We start from the raw sequence: 18,928 nt of genomic DNA, 5'->3' as shown, positions 1-18,928 counted from the left end.
GCGCATTTGCATATCTATAACAAAAATGTATTACTCTCTCAATGGCTTATTGTTTACAGACATGTATGAGATAATTGCAGAAATGGGGGGAAAAGACTGAGCAGCATCGACTTAATTGGATTTCTTATCTAGGCATTGTGTGCATGATGAAAAAGCTGAGTTGTGTGGGTGTCAAAGTCACGCGCTATGCAAGGTTCAACTTTCAGAAACTGTTTTGGCTACTTTTTGTTTGTTTGTTTTTCAAAATTCAGTGACATTTGCAGATCTACCCAGGACTGAAAAGAAGATTTGTGAAGTGGAGGAACTCTAAGGTATGGTGTAGCAGTGCAGGAGGGAAATATTTTAAAAAAGCCCCTCCTAAATTTCTTGTATGGCCATAATTATATCTTTGCCTTCTTTATTCAAAAGGTTTTTAAAGCTGTTATTGTGAAAAATAAGTTTGATGCAACAAGAGAAAATCAAGAATGCTCATGTGCCGAGAAAATGGAAATACAGAAGCTCTGCTAATAATTGAGATAAAGCTCCTTTTTAACACTTGTGTCAGTCTTGATTTTACATGATGTAGCTCTTCATGTTGTAACACTCTGTGTTTTTGTATTAATGAAGTCAGTCTGTTTTCTACAGAATAATTGTCTGTTAGAATTTATTAAAAAGAAAAAGAAAAAACAAAAAAGAAACACCAGCCGGTGAAACTCGTGTCTTCAGTTGACTCTTGAAGCATGAAAAAACAGAGATGAGCAGGCAGATATGTTTCCTGATGAAGTCTGGGTATTCTGAGCTAACATCTTCACATTGATCTGAGCTCAGTGCTTTGTTGCAGAATTCCCTTTATGCATACAAGACATGAAAAAGGTAAAATTGAAATGGTTTGATACATGAAATCATGTGATTTTGTAGACGTAGTTCTGAGAATGTTGCCCGGGAATTTGTCAGAATAAGAGTTCAGCTGTCTGTGTAATGTGGCGTGATTAGACTTCCTGTGAGAAACAGAGCAAGACGAGAAAGAGGTTATTCCAGCAGCTAACTATCTACATGCTCCAGGTTTTTCCTTCTCTGCTACGTCTGCTCCTAGTCGGCTGCACCCGGATACAATGTCCATTCATTTAAGTTAAAAAACAGACTCCTAAATGAAATCAAGATTTCATTTAGGAGTCTGATTTCATTAATTAATGATAAATCTGGATTGATTAAAGATGGAGATGCTTTTTGTGACCACTGGAGGCCATTTCAACTTGTTCAGCATTCAGTGGTTGTTATGGCCCTAGCAGGGCCTCCTTTAAAACTGACCTTGTGTGGGAGTGTTCTGACATCTCTCCTGCCTTAGGTGCCATCTTTTTTTCCACAGCTGACCCCCATCAGCAATTAGGAATACTTAGAGCCAGAGAAAGGTGAGCTCTAGGCTATGGCCACACGTACCCGGGTATTTTTGAAAACTGAGATTTTTCTATGCGTTTGCACCTTTCGTCCGCTTACATATACACACACAGTTACTGTCCCTCCACACATAGGACTCGGTTTTGCTTCTATGCACCATCTTTGTTTACTATTTCCCACTGAGGCTTCTAGACTTCTGATTGGCCAACATTTCTACACGGTTAGGAACATATCGCCACCTGTTGCTTTGGGATGTTCCTAGCAGCGTTTTCCTTCATTTTTGCGTTTACGTGTGGACGGGATAATTTTTTAAAACGAAAACGGAAAATCTCCATTTTCAAAAATATCCGTGTACGTGTGGACGTAGCCCTAGTGCGAGAGAGTCTTGTTGTGTTGCAGCTAGTGAGCTGTGTGTATGTATGGTGGGTGATTGCTCCTGCTTAGTGGAGAGACTTACTTTTCAGTTCCTTGACCAACATCTGAGTTTTGTTGTTCTATTTCTTTAAAAGGTGACAGAGGCTTGTTTGTCTCTTTTAGTTAATAAAACATTAATAAAACCCTTTAATTTAACCATTTTGCCTACCTGTCTCCTTTTTTCAACCTGGACACTTTTTGTTACCTTCTTTCATCACCTGGACCTTTTTAGGGGAACGTAACAGTGGTACATAAAAATACTGGGATGAGTAAAGTGTGTTTTTCCTGTGGGTACATTTTTTTTTCTTAACATTTACCAGTGAAAAGTATTTTTATCCACCCATTATGTCATAGTCACAATTGGTCATGTACCTAATCGCCAAGCTAACTAACCAACTTTATGAATATGGCAGCCAGTGAGACTGAAAGCTATCTGCATTGGTTTACACACACACATCACACATCTAACAGTTGGACATGTGCACCTGTTCAGCCTTGGTGAATGATAAATGAACTGGCTCTTATATAGCACTTTTCTACTCAAGCAATTAAAGCTCTTCATACAGCATACAGAGCTACAACCACCCAAGACACAAGAAGACCTATCGATAAGTTACCTTAAGAGGACTGAGGAAGCTTCAGACTCTGATAAAACCTCCCCAAAGGAGGATGACGAGGAGAAGTCATCAGAATCCAATATAAAATTTAATCATTGCTAGAATGCTCGCTAAACTTAAACAACTAATACAGAGACTGCAGTTTGGGAAGATATGAAAGAGTTGAGAATAATGTATTTAGTTTTACTTGAGTTTACTGGATACATGCTGCACAAGGTGGCTTGCAATTAATTTAGGAGATTGCTAAAATTGCAGTGTGTACATGTCTATAGGTGAGAGTTACTTCTGATGCATGGTGATGTTCTTTTTTTTTTTTTAACAAACTGGGAATATCCCAGTACTCCCAACATGCTGTCTGACCTGATCAGTTATATCTTGTAGATTAATGTTCTGTGGATGATGTATTCCTAATTAGTTTTTGTTTCTATCTGCTCTGATACCCAATACTTCAACGCACACTGTTTGCCTAAAAAAAAAGAAAGAAAAAGGAGTGCTTGTGTTGTCTGTGTGAGCAAGCTGGCATGGGATAGAGTCAAATTCCCATCCTGGACGTATTCTTTGTCCACCTCTGTCTGCGAGATCTCTGTTACCATAGCAACCTGCAATTTGTTGGCAGTTAAAGGGGAACGGAGCCACAGTGCTGATCTGTGAATGAGATGGACTACTCTTGTTTTTCTTTATCCTGTAGCAGCAAAACACAGCTACAGCTGGAGCACTCCACCACTGTCACAAAGAGAGAGGGAGACCGTTAATGAGTGTGCAGCCACGCTGTTTCCTGAATGAATCAACGTGTGCACCGGGACGCCAACAGACAATTCACAGCAGACGTTACTGCACATCAGTGCTGCACTACTGTTACTCTGATTGATGTCTTCCGCTTTGCTAATACCTACTGGACCATTTCTGAGATTTTCCAAGACCTTTGCTTTTACTCCGTCATTAATTTAGATATGAAAATGATGATTATGCCTTAGAGGGGATAGTCTTGACCTAGCAACTCTGCTCCTTTTTTTGCCCAGTTTGCTGTTGTAAACCTACATCAGCACTGCTATAGTTTAATTTTAATTGCACATTAAGAATAAAGACTATTATCTGTTATGATATTTAGGGTAAAATATAATAGCTTTTTCTGTTTGTTCCCTGTGGGGTGCTTAATTTTCAGCATTAAGGCAATTAATCAATGGCTCTGTCATTTGTTTTGTCTGTTACAGCAGCAAATTTACCCTTTTTGGCTCATGGACTAGAGTTAGTGAGTGGAAGGATCTGATTTAGGAGCTGTAGAAGTTTGTTTTCCAAATCAAATGTTGGGTGATGCACTGCTCCTCCTCTGTGGCTTGGTTATAAACCAGCTCAGTTGAGTTAACAACTTGTTAACACACTCATAATGACCACTAAAGGCAATGCAAAGGTCAGATAAATATTACAGTATCACCACCTCATTTTGCTCATTTTGCCTGCTGCTTGGACTCTTCTCTCATTATATCCCTTCCTCACCTCCTCTGCTCATAACCTCCTCTGCTGATAAATGCAGTGGAGGAACAAAGCTAAGAGAAGCAAGGAAAGGAAGCAAGGAAAGGAATCAAAGAGACACTGTGGTGTGAAAAAGTGTTTGCCCCGTCATGATTTCCTATTTTTTTGTATGTTTGTCACACTTAAATGTTTCAGATCATCAAACATTTTAAATATTAGACAAAGATTTACACAAGTAAACACAAAATGCAGTTTCTAAATGAAGGTGTTTATTATTAAAGGGGGAATAAATCCAAACCTTCGTGGCCCTGTGTAAAAAAGGGATTGCCCCCTAAACCTAATAAGTGGTTGAGCCACCCTTAGCAGCAACAACTTCAATGAAGCATTTGCAAGGAGCCTTTCACAGCTCTGTGGAGGAAATTTGGCCCACTCATCTTTGCAGAATTGTTGTAAGTCAGCCACATTGGAGGGTTTTTGAGCATGAACTGCCTTTTTAAGGTCATGCCACAGCGTCTCAATCGGATTCAGGTCAGGACTTTGACCAGGCTACTCCAAAGTCTTCATTTGTTTTCTCGTAAGCCACTCAGAGGTGGACTTGCTGGTGTGTTTTGGATCATTGTCCTGCTGGTTAACCCAAGTGTGCTTCAGTTTGAGGACACAAACAGATGGCTGGACATTCTCCTTCAGGACTTTTTGGTAGATGGCAGAATTGATGGTTCCATTTACAAGTCTTTCAGGTCCTGAAGCAAAACAGCCCCAGACCATCACACTAACACTACCATAATTTAATGTTGAAATGATGTTCCTTTTCGGAAATGCTGTGTTAGTTTTATGCCAAATGTAACAGGATTCAAACCTTCTAAAAAGTTTGTTTGTCTCATCAGTCCACATAGTATTTTCTCCATGTCTGTATAATGGCTCTCACTGTGGTTCACTGGAGTCCCAAAACCTTAGAAATGGCTTTGTAATCCTTTCCATCAGTGACTTTGACAAAGTGAAGCAAGCTAAAAGATCGCAAAAAGCAACACATCATGCCACGATCAAAAGAAACACCCGAGAAACCGACAAGTTCTATTTAAGTGGTTTCTGGATTGAACAGTTCTTCCAGTAACCAGGCCTGAGTGTGTTTAGTAAAACTGAACTCAGCTTTCTAAAAGTGTTAACAATTCATGATTTGACATGAATAACTTTTTCACACAGGGACACACACAGGGTAGGTTTGGATAAATTTTCTCCCTTAATCAATGAAATCATCATTTAAAACTGCATTTTGCTATCTTTTTCTAATATTAAAATTTGTTTGTTCATCTGAAACATGTAAGTGTGACAAATATGCAACACACTAGGAAACCAGGAAGGGGGCAAACACTTTTTCACACCACTGTACAATCAGCTGCTGCTTATGCTCTCTGGCTTGTGTGACTTTTTTTTTTTTACCATTTGGTTTCATCCTCTTTTGCATTTTGAATGTATTTTTTATGGATTCCTTAATTATTTTAACTTGGAATCCCTGAAGTTTTTTGTTCTTAGCTAGAAGCCTGAAGACTAAAGGTTGAAGTTTGTTTGGCTATGTGCTGGCCTGCATTAAGAGTGTGTGCAGGGTTCAGTTGGATCTGGGCATGCTACAAATGTAGCGTGATCGCTAATGGAAGTGAATGATGAAATCCATCATGTCCTAAACAGCAGCTGATTTTGTGAAAACTGTCACTCGGTCGATAAAAAAACAAAACAAAAACACAACCCATAAAGCATGTCGAGAACACTGTGTCACTGCCAAAAAATAGGTCTCCAATTAATCCACAAAATAAATAAAATCACAGACGTCACTGAGCTCTCCAAGAGCATTTTTTAGATGTGGGTGTGTTTGCATGAAAGTGGATCTAGTCATCATGCTCATTACAGTCCAGTGTTTATTGTTTGAGTGTTTTAAACCTATTCACCTGTCATTCCGTCCTGTACAGCTTTTTTCATCATTGTTCATGTGCAGGAAACCTCTAAACTGAGTTCATGCAGCTCCTGGAGGCCAAATCTAGACAAAAACTCAGATTTTTGTTGCAGATTAAGACTTAAATAGAAAAGATTTAAAACCATGCAGCAAGACATTGTTGAATGATCTTGTGTTTCCATATTTTCTCAGACTCTCTTGGCTGCAGATTTGCTTCAACGTCTGCACCTAAAATGTTTACATTTTATTACAAATAATTTCTCCCTGCTCTACAAATTCATAGACATTGTCAGTTCTGCTATGTTTATTGTGTGGTGTGGCCCTTGTCATTGTAAATGGTGTTTAAGATTATTGGTGCCCTTCATTTTTTTGGCACTTTACTACTTGCACATACTTTGAGGTATCTAAATGTTCTGCATTTTTGTGCTATTACTTTTCTTTTTTGTAAGTTTTATACTGTATAACCTTTCTTTTCATTTATGAATTTTCAGATAATTTCTGGGATTACAACAGTGAGCCTTGAGAGACATCATGAGTGACGTCATTCACTGACAAATATCTTTTTAACTTTTCAAATTTATTTTACTCTTTTAGCTCGCTTTAACGTGGAAGCTTGTTTCCACCACTGAAAGGAAGAACTCAAATGAATAAATCAAAATTATCTTTGTTGTTTTCTTCAAATTTGGAGTTACTAAGTTGCAGTTAGGTGTACCAATCAGGAAGCTCCATGAATAACATCATTTCTTTAGTATATGGAAACAGATGGTTCAGATACAGGCGCTCAAAATCAAATAGTGATGGCATCAGTAAACTAGCAATATAAACACGAAGAAGTTGCTGTTGTGCTAATAACGCCATGCGATTCAGCTAGTAACACAAGGATTACATTATTTTTTAAAACCAGTTTGCTCATTCATGACCAGCAGCTGTAGCACTCATAGCTGATGACTTGCACCTTCTGCTCCTGTGTAACAAGGAAAAGACATACCATGACAAAGCTTCCTGATTGGCAGAGCCATCTCAAAACTTTGACTTTATAACTTTATAACTTTGAAATTTTAATTTTTTCTGGAAATTGTCTTAATATATTTAAGATGTAAACTAATCCAATGATTATATTTGAATTAAAGTTTAAAAAAAAAAAATCTTCTGTTCCAGTTTGAGGAAATGCCCTCCGCTCTGTTCCTCTGTTCCAGGTTGTAAACGCCTTAAAATGTTAACATTAAAACATCAGAATCAACCACAATGATGTTCATTTATGAAAAAGAAACTTTATTCCATATTTTGTGGTCCTCAGTAGTAATGCACATTTTAGATATAAAAAGAACCGTGGGTATGAAAATAGCATGAGCATCGGAAATGGACTGTAGATGCAGTTGAGCCAAAGGAGCAGAAACAACAACCCAACAAAAGAACCCAACTCACAGGACACCACGCTGCAGAGGAGTACAGTCTCAACACTTGCACTTGACTATACCACTGAGTAATGAAACATCTATTGTATGTCACACTTGAGCCACAAATCTGAAAACCTAAAGCAGGAGAAAAGTGTACAGTTCAATTTGTGTTAAATAGGAGAGACGACCAAAATATGAAACCACTGCTGAAAAATCACTGGCGAGAGCAAAAACGTGGCTGTAAATGAAAGCTTGTGGTAGAAAAAACACTGTGTACATCAGCAGAGACTGAAGCCTCTTCAGCAATTACAGAAGCTGTTAGTGGGGTTTCTGCTGCAAATCATACAGCTGTGGACAAACTGGAAAAAAGACACAGACCACCTCAGAGCATTTATAGGCTAATTATTACTGTTACACTCATAGATTTCATTCCAATGACACTTCACTGTACTGCACTGAGCACATGGACAGCATTTATTAAAAAAGAAAAAAAAAGTCCAGCTTCCTTGAGCATTATTTCAGCCGTCGGAGAAGAATATGAAACAGAAATGTCTTTGGCTTGTTTGTCGCAACAATACTCTGAATGTGGCTTTGAGTAAGTTCGGTGGTTTGATATACTTCAGCTCATCAAAGCTGCACCGATACTGCAAAGATTTTGACACAGCTTTCTTTGCGAGAGCTTTCCCAGCACATTGGTGACGGATACGTTTCCTGTCTGACTGTCTGTCACCAGCTCAGCCTCCCCATCTGCCTGAGACCTGCTCATCCTCAGATGACACAGAGCCCAGAGCTGGTTCACCAGTTCAGTGTGAAGTCACACACATGCCAGTACTGGCCCGGCATCAAATCACAGCCTGTAGCTCTCCCTGTGTTTACCCCTTTCCTTTCCAGCAGGCTCAAAAGTTAATACCAAATAATGTGGGCTGTCCATGGAAAACTAGAAAATATGACATTGATGGTAGAAATTAGAATTTTTCAAATGCCACTGGAGAGAGCACACGGTAGAGTCAATGGAAAATGACGTCTCAATTTAAAAAGGCACACTATCCGGTCGTTAAGTGATGACGTGACGAATCCTACTTCCGGGCCTAAAGTAGTCTGCGTTTAATATGGATTTTGTGTTGTTAACATGTTTAATGTTTTTATTACCGATAATCATTTATTTAAGCTCAGTTTTTAAAACCTTAGGATGTAACTACAGCCCAGCCCATGCAACAGTATATGAATGACTAACCTCGTATTGTGGATGGATTATCTCAGTTGTTCTCCTGGCTGAAGTTTGGTCCTTTTACAGCATCCTGCCATGCGATTACATTTGTTCCTGACCACCGAGAACACTCACGTTAACTTTTATCGAGTGGAAAAAAAGTTAGCTTGTTTAGATTATGCTAACATAGCTGTGTCGCTAGCAGTCACGTAGCGCATCATTATATACCAGCTAGCCAAACTTCAGTAACCCTACAAACATCACTGCTGTTTAGTTTTCAGTCTTCATTTATGTTGGAAGTGATAACAGAGCTGTACGTTTTAATTTGTTTCCATAACCCCGCAGTCAGGACATGCTATATTGTATTTAGATAGAAGCTAGCGAGCTAACTTCCTGCTAACTTCTAACTCCGTTAAATGTCATAAATTCCGTTTTCATGGATGCCTGGATGTTAAACTCAATTGTTACACCTGTTACTGTTACTTTAGACAGTTTTTCAACTCTCGGTAATGCCATAGTGATCGTTTGATATATGGACCTGCAGCGGAGTTTAGGCCCAGACACGGCTAGTGACGTCAGACTTAACGACTGGATATTAGTTTTCATTATGCTCAATAAAATCATAGCTTTGTGCCTCATGGTGACTCATAAGTGTTTTATCATGTATATCATGAAAAAAAAATAATTTCTTGATGGTAGACAATTCTTCAGAAGTGAAGCCAAAATATCTCAATTGTCTCAGTGGTGACACGGCCAGCTGGAGTTTAATTCATATATGAGCCAAACAACATGTTTTCTGTCATATTCTCCATTTTTCCACATGAGGTTTGTTTTGGGCAGCTTTGCTGCAGAAATAAACGTGTTTACAGCCAGCCTGGCTTAAGCAGCTGCTATTGTTCCATAATAATTGCAGTGGAGTTGTTCTTGTTTTTTTAATTAAGGCTTGAAGTTGTACATTATTAGGTGTGTGGCTGCTTTGAGTGGCTGGTGGTTGCTGATTTTGCCACTAGATATCTGCTAGATTTCACCTCAGCCAATTTCGGTTAGACCTCTATAGCATGTTTGTGCGTTTTTAAGGCAAATATCAAAGAGATTGCCCAAAATGTCTGCGCTCCCGATTTGGTAAGTAAAATTGTAGTATTTTATAGTGTTAACTGATAACTCTGCACTCTACCCTCTCTTCCAGCTTTGTACACTTCTTCTCCAAAAACAAGTTTGATGTCCACACTGCCAAAATCAAGCCATCAAAATGTGAATCACCAAAACAATAGACTGCATATAAAAAAATTACATATCTGGGTCTGAAAATTCACCTAATGCTAAAGTGCTTTAAAGTTGTGCACAGACAACTTCCTTAAACTGTGGTCTCAGTTGAAAGCTTAACATTTTCACAAATACAACAAAAAATTTGTAAATTAAGGTACACATTAGAGTCAAAAGGGCCAAAAAACTATTTATATTTTAATGTGTAATGTGACAATTTATCATTTGCCTGTAATTGTAAATGTCTGACTTTTGACATCTGCTATTTTAAAAAAAAGCTTCGATCGAGGCTTCACTATCCAATGGGTGATGGCAGACATAGTTTATTTACAGCCTTTTCCCACTCAGTTACGTTCATACATTGAAGGTTAACTAAGTTACTGTTAATATTATACCTAGTTACCTAAGAGCTCAGTGACTCAGTGCAGCCGGAAACTTACTTACGTCCTAAGAATATTTTTCACTAGAAATGATAAAAATATGAAATACTCTGTGTTAATTGTAAATTGTCATGTTTTCCAGACCCAGGTCATTACTGCACAGTTACAAATGATCAGTACAAGATGGCTCTGCCAGTATTTTGGCTTCACATTTACAGTTTAAAGAACATCTTCCATTTTTATGTAAAGTCCAGAGATGAGCTCTGACATAAGTAGCAATACACAAACCCTACAGAAACGTCCGAACATCATACAGAGCCAAGCTCACAGTAACGTTTGACCTCTTAGTGAGTTAAATGATACCACTTCCATGTCTGTTTCTGTTGTTTTAGTTTCTATTGCCTGATAATACAAAGCGTGGAGAGTCCATGAACAGGCAGATCTCATCTGGCAGGTTACAAACTGACCGACTGGTGAATCCTGGTGATTCTGCCGGTGAAACAGAACTAGCGTGAGATCCCCTTTACATGTCCGCCTTTTTTTCAATCACCTGTTTGACAAAAGCAAAGCGAGGCCTCCAAGAAGCAAGAACTGAAGCATGTGTTTGTTTGTTTTTCATCTTTACATGATAATGTAGTGTAAGAGTGTAAGGTAGAGCACCACTCAGAAAATCTTATTGCATCGCCCTTCATGTGTCAGCAGAAGGGAGTCGGGGCACTGTCACATCTGGGCAGCTCCGCTAACACAAACATGGATCATAAAAGTACATTTTTGCCCCCAAATTAGGACAGAGAAAATGATACGTGGCTGTTCAAGTTGAGAAATAAAGAGATTAAAAGAACTGCTTTCAGCATTTTGTGTTTGTTGAAGAAACACATTGAGCACGCACACCAACATTTTCATTTTCATTCATTTTAGCTGCTGGCATAGTGGGCGGCACTTTACACCAGTGTTGACATAGTTTACCCTTTTTCTGTGTGGAAATCCTTAAAATATTCTTTCAATATTCTTTTGCAAGTTGACATTTCCCATTTAAGATGTCATTTAATTAAACTGATGCAAATAAAGAAATAAAAAAAGCTCTTAATTCATTATTCACGTATGCGTTCCTGTACCATAACTCAGTGTCAACCCTGGTAGAGTGTACAAGTTTTTCCAGCATACCACACCGTGCTGTTTCCTCAGTATTAAAAAATTTAAATAACCATTTTAGGGTTGCTCAGGCGTGTCTGAATAAACAAATGAGAGGGCACCTGTGTGAAATATTTGGCACAAACATAGCAAATATAATTAAAAGAAAAAAGCTGAAAAAGGGATATAAAAAGTTCCGACTTGGTTTACTGCCAAAAGCAAAGGAGTAACCGTTGCTGAAGTGAGGTCTTCACCACGCTGAGGTTATTTATCAGAGGTAAATACGTCTTTCTGGTGTTCGTCTCAGCTCAGGGTGGGCTACACTAAGGCAATTCAACGGTTGCTAATGCCAGGTGGAAACACGGAAATCAAATTATGATACAAACAGTCCATATTAAAACTATAACTCTATTTCTAACATAGCCTCTTCAGCGTAATTGTAACTGTTTATTGCATGCAAACAGAGATTGGTGATTGTAATAAGCAGGATTATTGTATTTGTGCCTACAATTATGTACCAGTGACACCCATTATATTGAACCTAGGCATTAGTTAAACAGCAGAACAAACACTATCCTTTGCCTAGTTACTTTATGTAGTGTGCGCTAAGAAGTGGCTGCTGTGTGACGCCAATACACGGTGTGAATATGCTCATGTAGAAAAAGAACACTTCCATTATAAGCATGGCTACCTCGGCTCCCAGGGTGTTTCATCTCAAAGGAGCCCAATCTGTGACAATCCAGCTGGTAGACATAAACAGTTTTGTTGCGCCTGCTGCCTGTAAATACATTTAACCCCAAAATTTTCCACCCCCAAAGCCTCCACATCTTACTGCAAATGTAAAAGAAAACTTCAGGTTCATTCCATATGTGTGATTCACATTGATCAACAACAACTCACTGCTAAGGTTTCTTTTAAAGGAAAAATTACACATTCTAGAATATTTTACCTCCCTGTCCAGAGTTAGATGATTGATTGAAGCAGGTTCTGGGTTTCGTTTGGCCTGTTATAACCTGACCTGCTGTATTATTTAAGCTCTTTTATGTTATTGTTATATGCTTTATGCTACTGTTTGGTAGGTTGCAGTCTTGTATATTTTGTCTGTGCTGTCTCTGGGTTTTTATTAGATAAGAGGGAAGCTGGTTTTTATTGTTTTGGTGGGAACTTAAAATGAGTCTAGGTCAGGCCTAGCATCCCTGGATATTATAAATGTTATTTGTGTTAATAACTGCATATTATTAATCTGGAGCTGGCATAGCTTTATTAGATCCTTCTTGCATTAAAGGTTAATAAAGTTTTACTTTTTTATGACATACTTTATTTTGTACCAGGAATATGTATTTAAATTCAACCTTAGAACACTAATGTTGGGTGATTTTAACTCACACAATGAATAAATATCATTTAGTGGTAATGTCCAATAGAATTTTTATGGTAAAAAAAAATTAATATTAAGCAGATCATTTTCTCCTCCCAGAATAAGTGCTTTTGTGTTTCTCTCCCTCACTGTTTTCTGTAATGCAGGGAGACTGTGCCTTCACCAGACAAGGCTCACGTCTCAGGACTGGTTGGACCGAAAAACAAGCTCCCAGTTCCATTATTTGTATTTTTTTTATTCATTTTTTTTAATGATTCCTAAATTTTTGACTTATTCTAGAGCCGTTTTATTTCATTAGATCATAGGGGAAATAAAAGAAGAGTACTTCAATTTGTTAGGTATTGTTGTACTTTAATATATTTTGATGGAAAGTATGTTTTATACTCAAATATAATGTTACAAAACTGCACATTAGTGTTCTAGAGTTAAATGGGATAATTTTAACTGAAGCCACATCTTTGTCATGTTCCTACAGATTTATTGGTGTGACTGATGTTGGTCCTGCCAAACTAAGTGAAGCAGAGTAGATTTATTCTCGTATGTGCAAAAACCAAATTGCAGGGAGGAAAAACTCATAAACTCCAAGACGATAGTCTTTATGCTAAGCTAAACGATCCAGCTGTGAGCTCTAAATTCATATATAGGTCCTGGGGGAAGTCTTCTTATCTAATACAAGGAATTCAACAGGTGTATTTCGCAGAATATAGAAAAAGCACGTCTTTCAAAGGAAAGTATTTTTTTCATCAGCACATACACGTGGTTGTTGATCTCTGTTGGCTGGTCTTTTGTGCCAAAGACAGACTTTTCTTCAGTAATTTAATTTTCCTCTCCCCTCTGGGTGTAGAATAAGTAAAACCCACAGTTTGACTTGTTACTATAGTAACACAAACAGTATAAAGAACCATTGAAAGAATTGGTTTAACACCATAAAATGTAATAAAAATATACCAGTAAAGCACACGCTGTTATCTTGGCTGTCAAGTTCATTTGAATCGTCCTTTTACCAGCCTGATCTTTATAACATACAGAGAACTCAAAGTGTTGTGACGAAGGAGGGATGAGCCATGTCTAGTGGCTGAAAGTCATAATGAAGTGATAAGAATCTAATAATCCTTTGTGTTTTCCAAGAAATGGCCATTTTTTAAATGGGGTTCTGAATGAGAATAGCCATAATCAGTCAAAGCCAGGCTCTTCTATTTTTCTTAATAAATCATTATTCCCTGATTATTGTAGCAGATAGTATCTACCCCTCCAGAGGAAGGCACTAGGAGTGGTTTGAACATCCTTGGATTTTCATCATCTGGATCTGACTGATGACTGGATAAAAGCATTCCCTACAACACAAGCCATCCTCCTGACTGAGGAGTCTGGGACACATTTTCTTCTTCGTCCTCAAGTCGTCGTTAGTGCACTGTCCATCCTGACATCCCTCTGTGTACAGCATATGAAGAGAGTCACTATTGTGATGTATTCTCATACCTGAAGCCACTGAGGCTGAAATCTCTGCCAGGCACAGGGCTGCACACACAGACACACACACACACACACACACACCACAAACACACAGTCCTCCTGACTGTGTTTTCATCTCCAGGTAACTGCTTCAGGGTCCACAGGAAAGAGTTTATTTGGTGTTACCTTTTATTCAGATTGAATTACCTCTGTTAAGCTGCACTGTCCATCTCCTGAAACCAAGCAGGCACCCTCAGTGTGCTAAAGGTAGAGATAGCCTACCCAGTAGACGATGTTGAAGAGTAAGAAGGAGGTGGGAAAAAAAACGCGGGAGTATGCGTCCAGTTCATGTACATCTATGTGGACGCGGCCTCTCCTCCAACCGCCTTCTTTACACTCCTCGAAACAGCAGAAGAAGCTCTGGCAGTCTTTTCCGTCCAGACACTCGTAGACACAAGGGTCTTCAAATTCCTGCCAGTACATGGAGTTGTTTAAAGCGATGACTGTGTGTGGAGGAGGTCTCACATCGAGGACTGAGTAGTTCTGAAAATACAAGAAGTCTTTTGAGTACCAAATGCTTTCCCCCCATCACATTAGAAGTTTTTTTTTTTCTTAAAGCAGAACATTGTCCAGAAAGTTTGATGGTTACAGATCTGAGGTCCAATTTGTAGCCATTTAGTCTCAGTAAGATTAAAGTATTCTGAGGGAGAATAACTTACGTCTTTATATCCATTATGTTTTTCAATTGTGTGTTTTTATGCCCTTGTTAGGGCAGCTCAGTCTAGACAAACTCTTAACATGTCTAATATCTACATGTTCTCCAAACATGAGGGAAATAGTGAGTGTAGCAGTGGCAGTAAATCATTTTTGCCATAACACGGGCAGTAGCCTCTTAAAGCCTGAATTAAAATGTCTTTATATCTATTTTTTTTAAATAATCGTTCATAATAACCTCCCCTGCAAGGAAACTTTGAAGCAAAATGAAAGAGAGTAAAATTCTCTGAGTCAAACAGCTTTCCACCTATTGATTAATCTGCAAGCTGTCAGAAATGATGTCTAAAAATCTGACAGGGAACGTTTTCACACTGCAATCATGATGCTGATAAAAGAAGCTGAAATATGCACTTCATGCTTTGTGTAGATACTTTGCTGACATGAGTGGATGAAGTAAAAGAACATCTGAGTCTGTTGTGTGTCCACTAACAGTGTCTGGAAACATTTTCATGTGCGACACTAAGTGTAAGATGAGAGCACAGGACATGAGGTAGACTCTGTTCTCGCTGTATTTGATGGCCCGCCTGTCCTGTAAAATAGTGATGGTCCCATCAAAGCGCGTAGATAAGGCACCATCACATCATCTCATCTCTGAGCACTTTTCTTACTTCAATCCTTTGATAACAGAACTGAAGCACTATCAGAAAAAAGCTACTTTTCTAACATGTGACAATAATCCTGTGCATACATTTTACCGTTTTCCTCAGAGTTCACCGACCTAACTCAGTGAGACTATTTAACACATCTGTTTGAAATACACAAACTAGCTCACCAGTCTTTTCGGTTCCATGTAGCTGGGTCTTCGAACGCTGTACGAGTAGTAATTTAACGTAGCGTACTCCATCAGAGCAGCAAAGACAAACAGGAAGCAGACGGTGACAAAAAGGTCCATGGCAGTGACATAAGACACTCTGGGCAGTGATGTCCTGGCCACAGTACTGAGAGTGGTCATGGTCAGAACTGTGGTTATACCTGAGGGACAAACAAAAGTCGTCTCAGTCAAACAAGTTTTTTGGATCTGTTTCCACTTGGAAGGTGACTTTGGTCCAAACTGAGTTTTGTTGTTTGCGCTTGCTGACCACATCACTATAAAGTGACACAATGCCGACATTAAAATCTCTACAGACACTTGAGCTGGTGATGCAGAATTATAACAATAACTGTGGAAAAACAACTCAAAAAAGCATTGCGTGTTCAGTGTCTCAGACAGTCCGGCAAAAGCCAGGCAGGACGAGGATTACACAACCGAGAGATTCTCATCGACATAAACATCGACACATCTGTGAGGTGATTGCCTCGAGATCCTTTATGATCACATTAGACGCTGAGACGCAAGAGAACACTGATGGTTTCATTTCAGTGAAAGTGCAGCACTGAAAACCCTGATGAGTACACAAAGACAAGGTAGTCGCAGTGAAGAGATCAATGATACTGTTGCTTTAAACACAACAGATCACCACAAGCAAAGAACCCATTTACGCATTCGTTAAAGTTGCCTTTCAGTGCTGATCACCAGCTCCACATATTTAGTTTTGGACTCTAGAGTAGCTGTGCATGTTCAAAACAGGCCTCTCAGTTCATCCTCTGTTTTAGTTCTGTATATTTTCCTAGCTCCATCTCGATTTATGGGGTGTAAGGCAGGTGTGGGTGGGTTGGGGCTGGAGCGTATCCCAGCTGTCACCAGGTGAGAGGTGTACAACCCGTTTACCAGTCTATCTATCACAAGGTTAACAAAGGGACAATGAGAACCATTCACATCCAATTCAGAATCACCAATTTATCTAACATGCATGTCTTTGGCCTGTGTGAGGACGCCAGGGTAGCCAAAGAGAACCCACACAAGGAGAACGTGCAGACTCCACATGGAGACTTCCAACTCAGGAACCTCGTGTTGTGAGGAGACTGTCCTAACCCCTGTACCTCCTCTGTATTATAAATAATAATAATCATGATCAATCATACTAATAGCACGTAAAAACAAAAACAATGACAAAGTAGGTGACTGAATCACTTTGTGTTTTTGCTTTAACCTATCCTTTGTCAACACCAACAACAACACTTGTGTTTGGGGTTTGATGCGACTGATGGGCATGAAGAGTGATAATGAGCAACACGTGTGGGAATTCGTCCCATGTAAAAATTACAGAAGCGTATTTACGTGCAGTCCTCCAAACACACAGTTATTTCTTATGTTGTATTAATTCACATTTTCCTATTAATTGTCATGCCTCGCTCTGTATTAAATTAGTTACAGTAGGCCTTTATTTTATTTTGCTTGTGCTATTTAGTCGTGTTAGAAGCCAAATGTGTCATTTATGTGACAAACGATGAATTAATTAGATATAATGAAGACCTCTATCCCTCCAGCATCTCTGAATAATTTCTTTTGTTCGCTCTCCAATCTCGCTCCTCTGTGAGCTTTAAAGAGATGCCTTTAAAGGAAAAAAAACATCCGTTACTGTTTCACTGAGGTTCCTATGGTAACAAGCTGGCCCCATCTATTTCAGGCGGACATCTCGCACTTTTCCTTTAGCCTTTGCTTGCCACAGTGATTACTCTTACCTGACTTCTGCTGTTGCTGTGACACAGAGTTTTTCCTCTAAACAACAGCATGAAAAGCAGGCTGGATGAGAGGAACGTCTCGGAGGCATTTTACTTTTTACTGACAGCTTAAAATGTGAAACTATGAGGTTCTGTAAAGAAATGTTCATAGTGTATAAGCATGTTACTAAACAAAGTTAGAAGTGCAAGTGTGTAAGTCAGCTGAAAGGTTTTCTGACCTTGACTGAGTCCTAAAGGGGCTTTATCTTTACTCCCACACTGGCCTGGCTTGCCAGATACATTTACAATCAGCTTACATCTAAGATCCATTCATTATCTTCATTCTTCTTCCCGACTTGCAAGCGATTGATCGACATGCTTTAGAGCAAAGATGACAGATTAAAAGCACTCGTTCATTTTCTAACTTTGTGTGAGCGAACAGTATCTAACACGGTGATGGTGGGCGATACAGGGAGCCTTGTGACACTGAGCTGTAGCATTTTCCTTTTTAGCTCCAATAACAGCACATTCATCAGCAAAAATATAATTTCACACAACAGTGGTAAAAACAGCTTACACAGCTACATTTAGAAGGCTTATAAATTTGAAATTTTAGTGGTTAAACTCAGCATTTTGTCCAATCCCTTAACTCAAGGTTGGGTCAATATTTCCTCACTCAGATGTGAATAATGGAGAAAAAGAGAGAAAATAAAAATTGTTACCTTCACAAAAAATGTTCCACAGGACTGCACAACAACAGAAAGCATGCACGAAAGAGAAAAACACAAAAGAGCAGACAGATGGAGTGATTTTAGTGACAAATATCTGAGAAGCACATAAAGATGAATCCTCAAAAACACATAACCAAAAAGTGCAAACTTAAATCTTGTAAGTGGGATGTTGAAGTAATGCTTCCTGTATTATTTCCATGTATTTAATGCGGTGCAGTACTGTTCCTTTAAAGACAGACCCTCAGGTGCCATCAGTTCACTGTACCTAAAGCTGTTCTGGCTGGAGTGGCATCTTTTTTAATCCAGAAGGACACCCAGGACAAAACCACAGTGAGGATGCAGGGGATGTATGTCTGGATGGTGAAGTAGCCCATTCTTCTGCTCAGGTCAAAGTACACGGTCATCACCACGTAGTCGCCTGTGTGTGAAAATAACAACCATGTGAAACTTCTGGATGGTTCAATCAGTTGTTCTGATCATGTAAAAAAATTCCACACAATGGGGTGGTTCTTTTCATTTCGATATTAAGTGCAAAAAATAAGACATGTTAAATACTGGTGCAATTAACCATTAACTACATATCGCAAACCTTTGGTAAATAAGTTTACAAGCTTTATTTAAATATTCTCCCCCCTATATGTTGCGACTTCAGAAGGAATTTCATGCAACAGGGTCAGTTGTGAAACTGTGACTTCCCATACACAATCCTGTTACTGCACTCTGTAAATAGAAAACACTTTTTTTTAATGCCAAACCCTAGTTTGTGCTGGGGCAGGGCATTAGTAAATCTGGCCAAAGAATGCAAGCTGAAACAAAGATTGTGGAAAAGTCCACAAATGTCTTCTTCTTCTTCT

The 18,928-nt window shown here is 38.9% G+C and overlaps 1 protein-coding gene across 1 annotated transcript in view; it reads right to left on the bottom strand.

Moving 5' to 3' along the window:
• Positions 1-7,071: 7,071 nt before the first annotated feature.
• Positions 7,072-18,928, bottom strand: part of gabrg3 (gamma-aminobutyric acid type A receptor subunit gamma3) — a 76,235-nt gene continuing 64,378 nt past the window's right edge. Inside the window, exons 7-9 of the mRNA XM_084922300.1 lie at positions 18,340-18,492; positions 15,575-15,774; positions 7,072-14,571 (exon numbers count right to left, since the gene is read on the bottom strand). Of these exons, the coding sequence (XP_084778426.1) occupies positions 14,290-14,571; positions 15,575-15,774; positions 18,340-18,492 (635 nt within the window). The 3' untranslated portion in view covers positions 7,072-14,289. The remainder of the gene's footprint in view (positions 14,572-15,574; positions 15,775-18,339; positions 18,493-18,928) is intronic.

This window comes from Perissodus microlepis, chromosome 23 (genome assembly GCF_051167445.1).
Source record: "Perissodus microlepis isolate ML-2025 ecotype Zambia chromosome 23, ASM5116744v1, whole genome shotgun sequence".
Lineage (NCBI taxonomy): Eukaryota > Metazoa > Chordata > Actinopteri > Cichliformes > Cichlidae > Perissodus > Perissodus microlepis.
The sequence above is the reverse complement of the archived record's forward strand: the minus strand, read 5'-3'. Positions and strand labels throughout refer to the sequence as shown.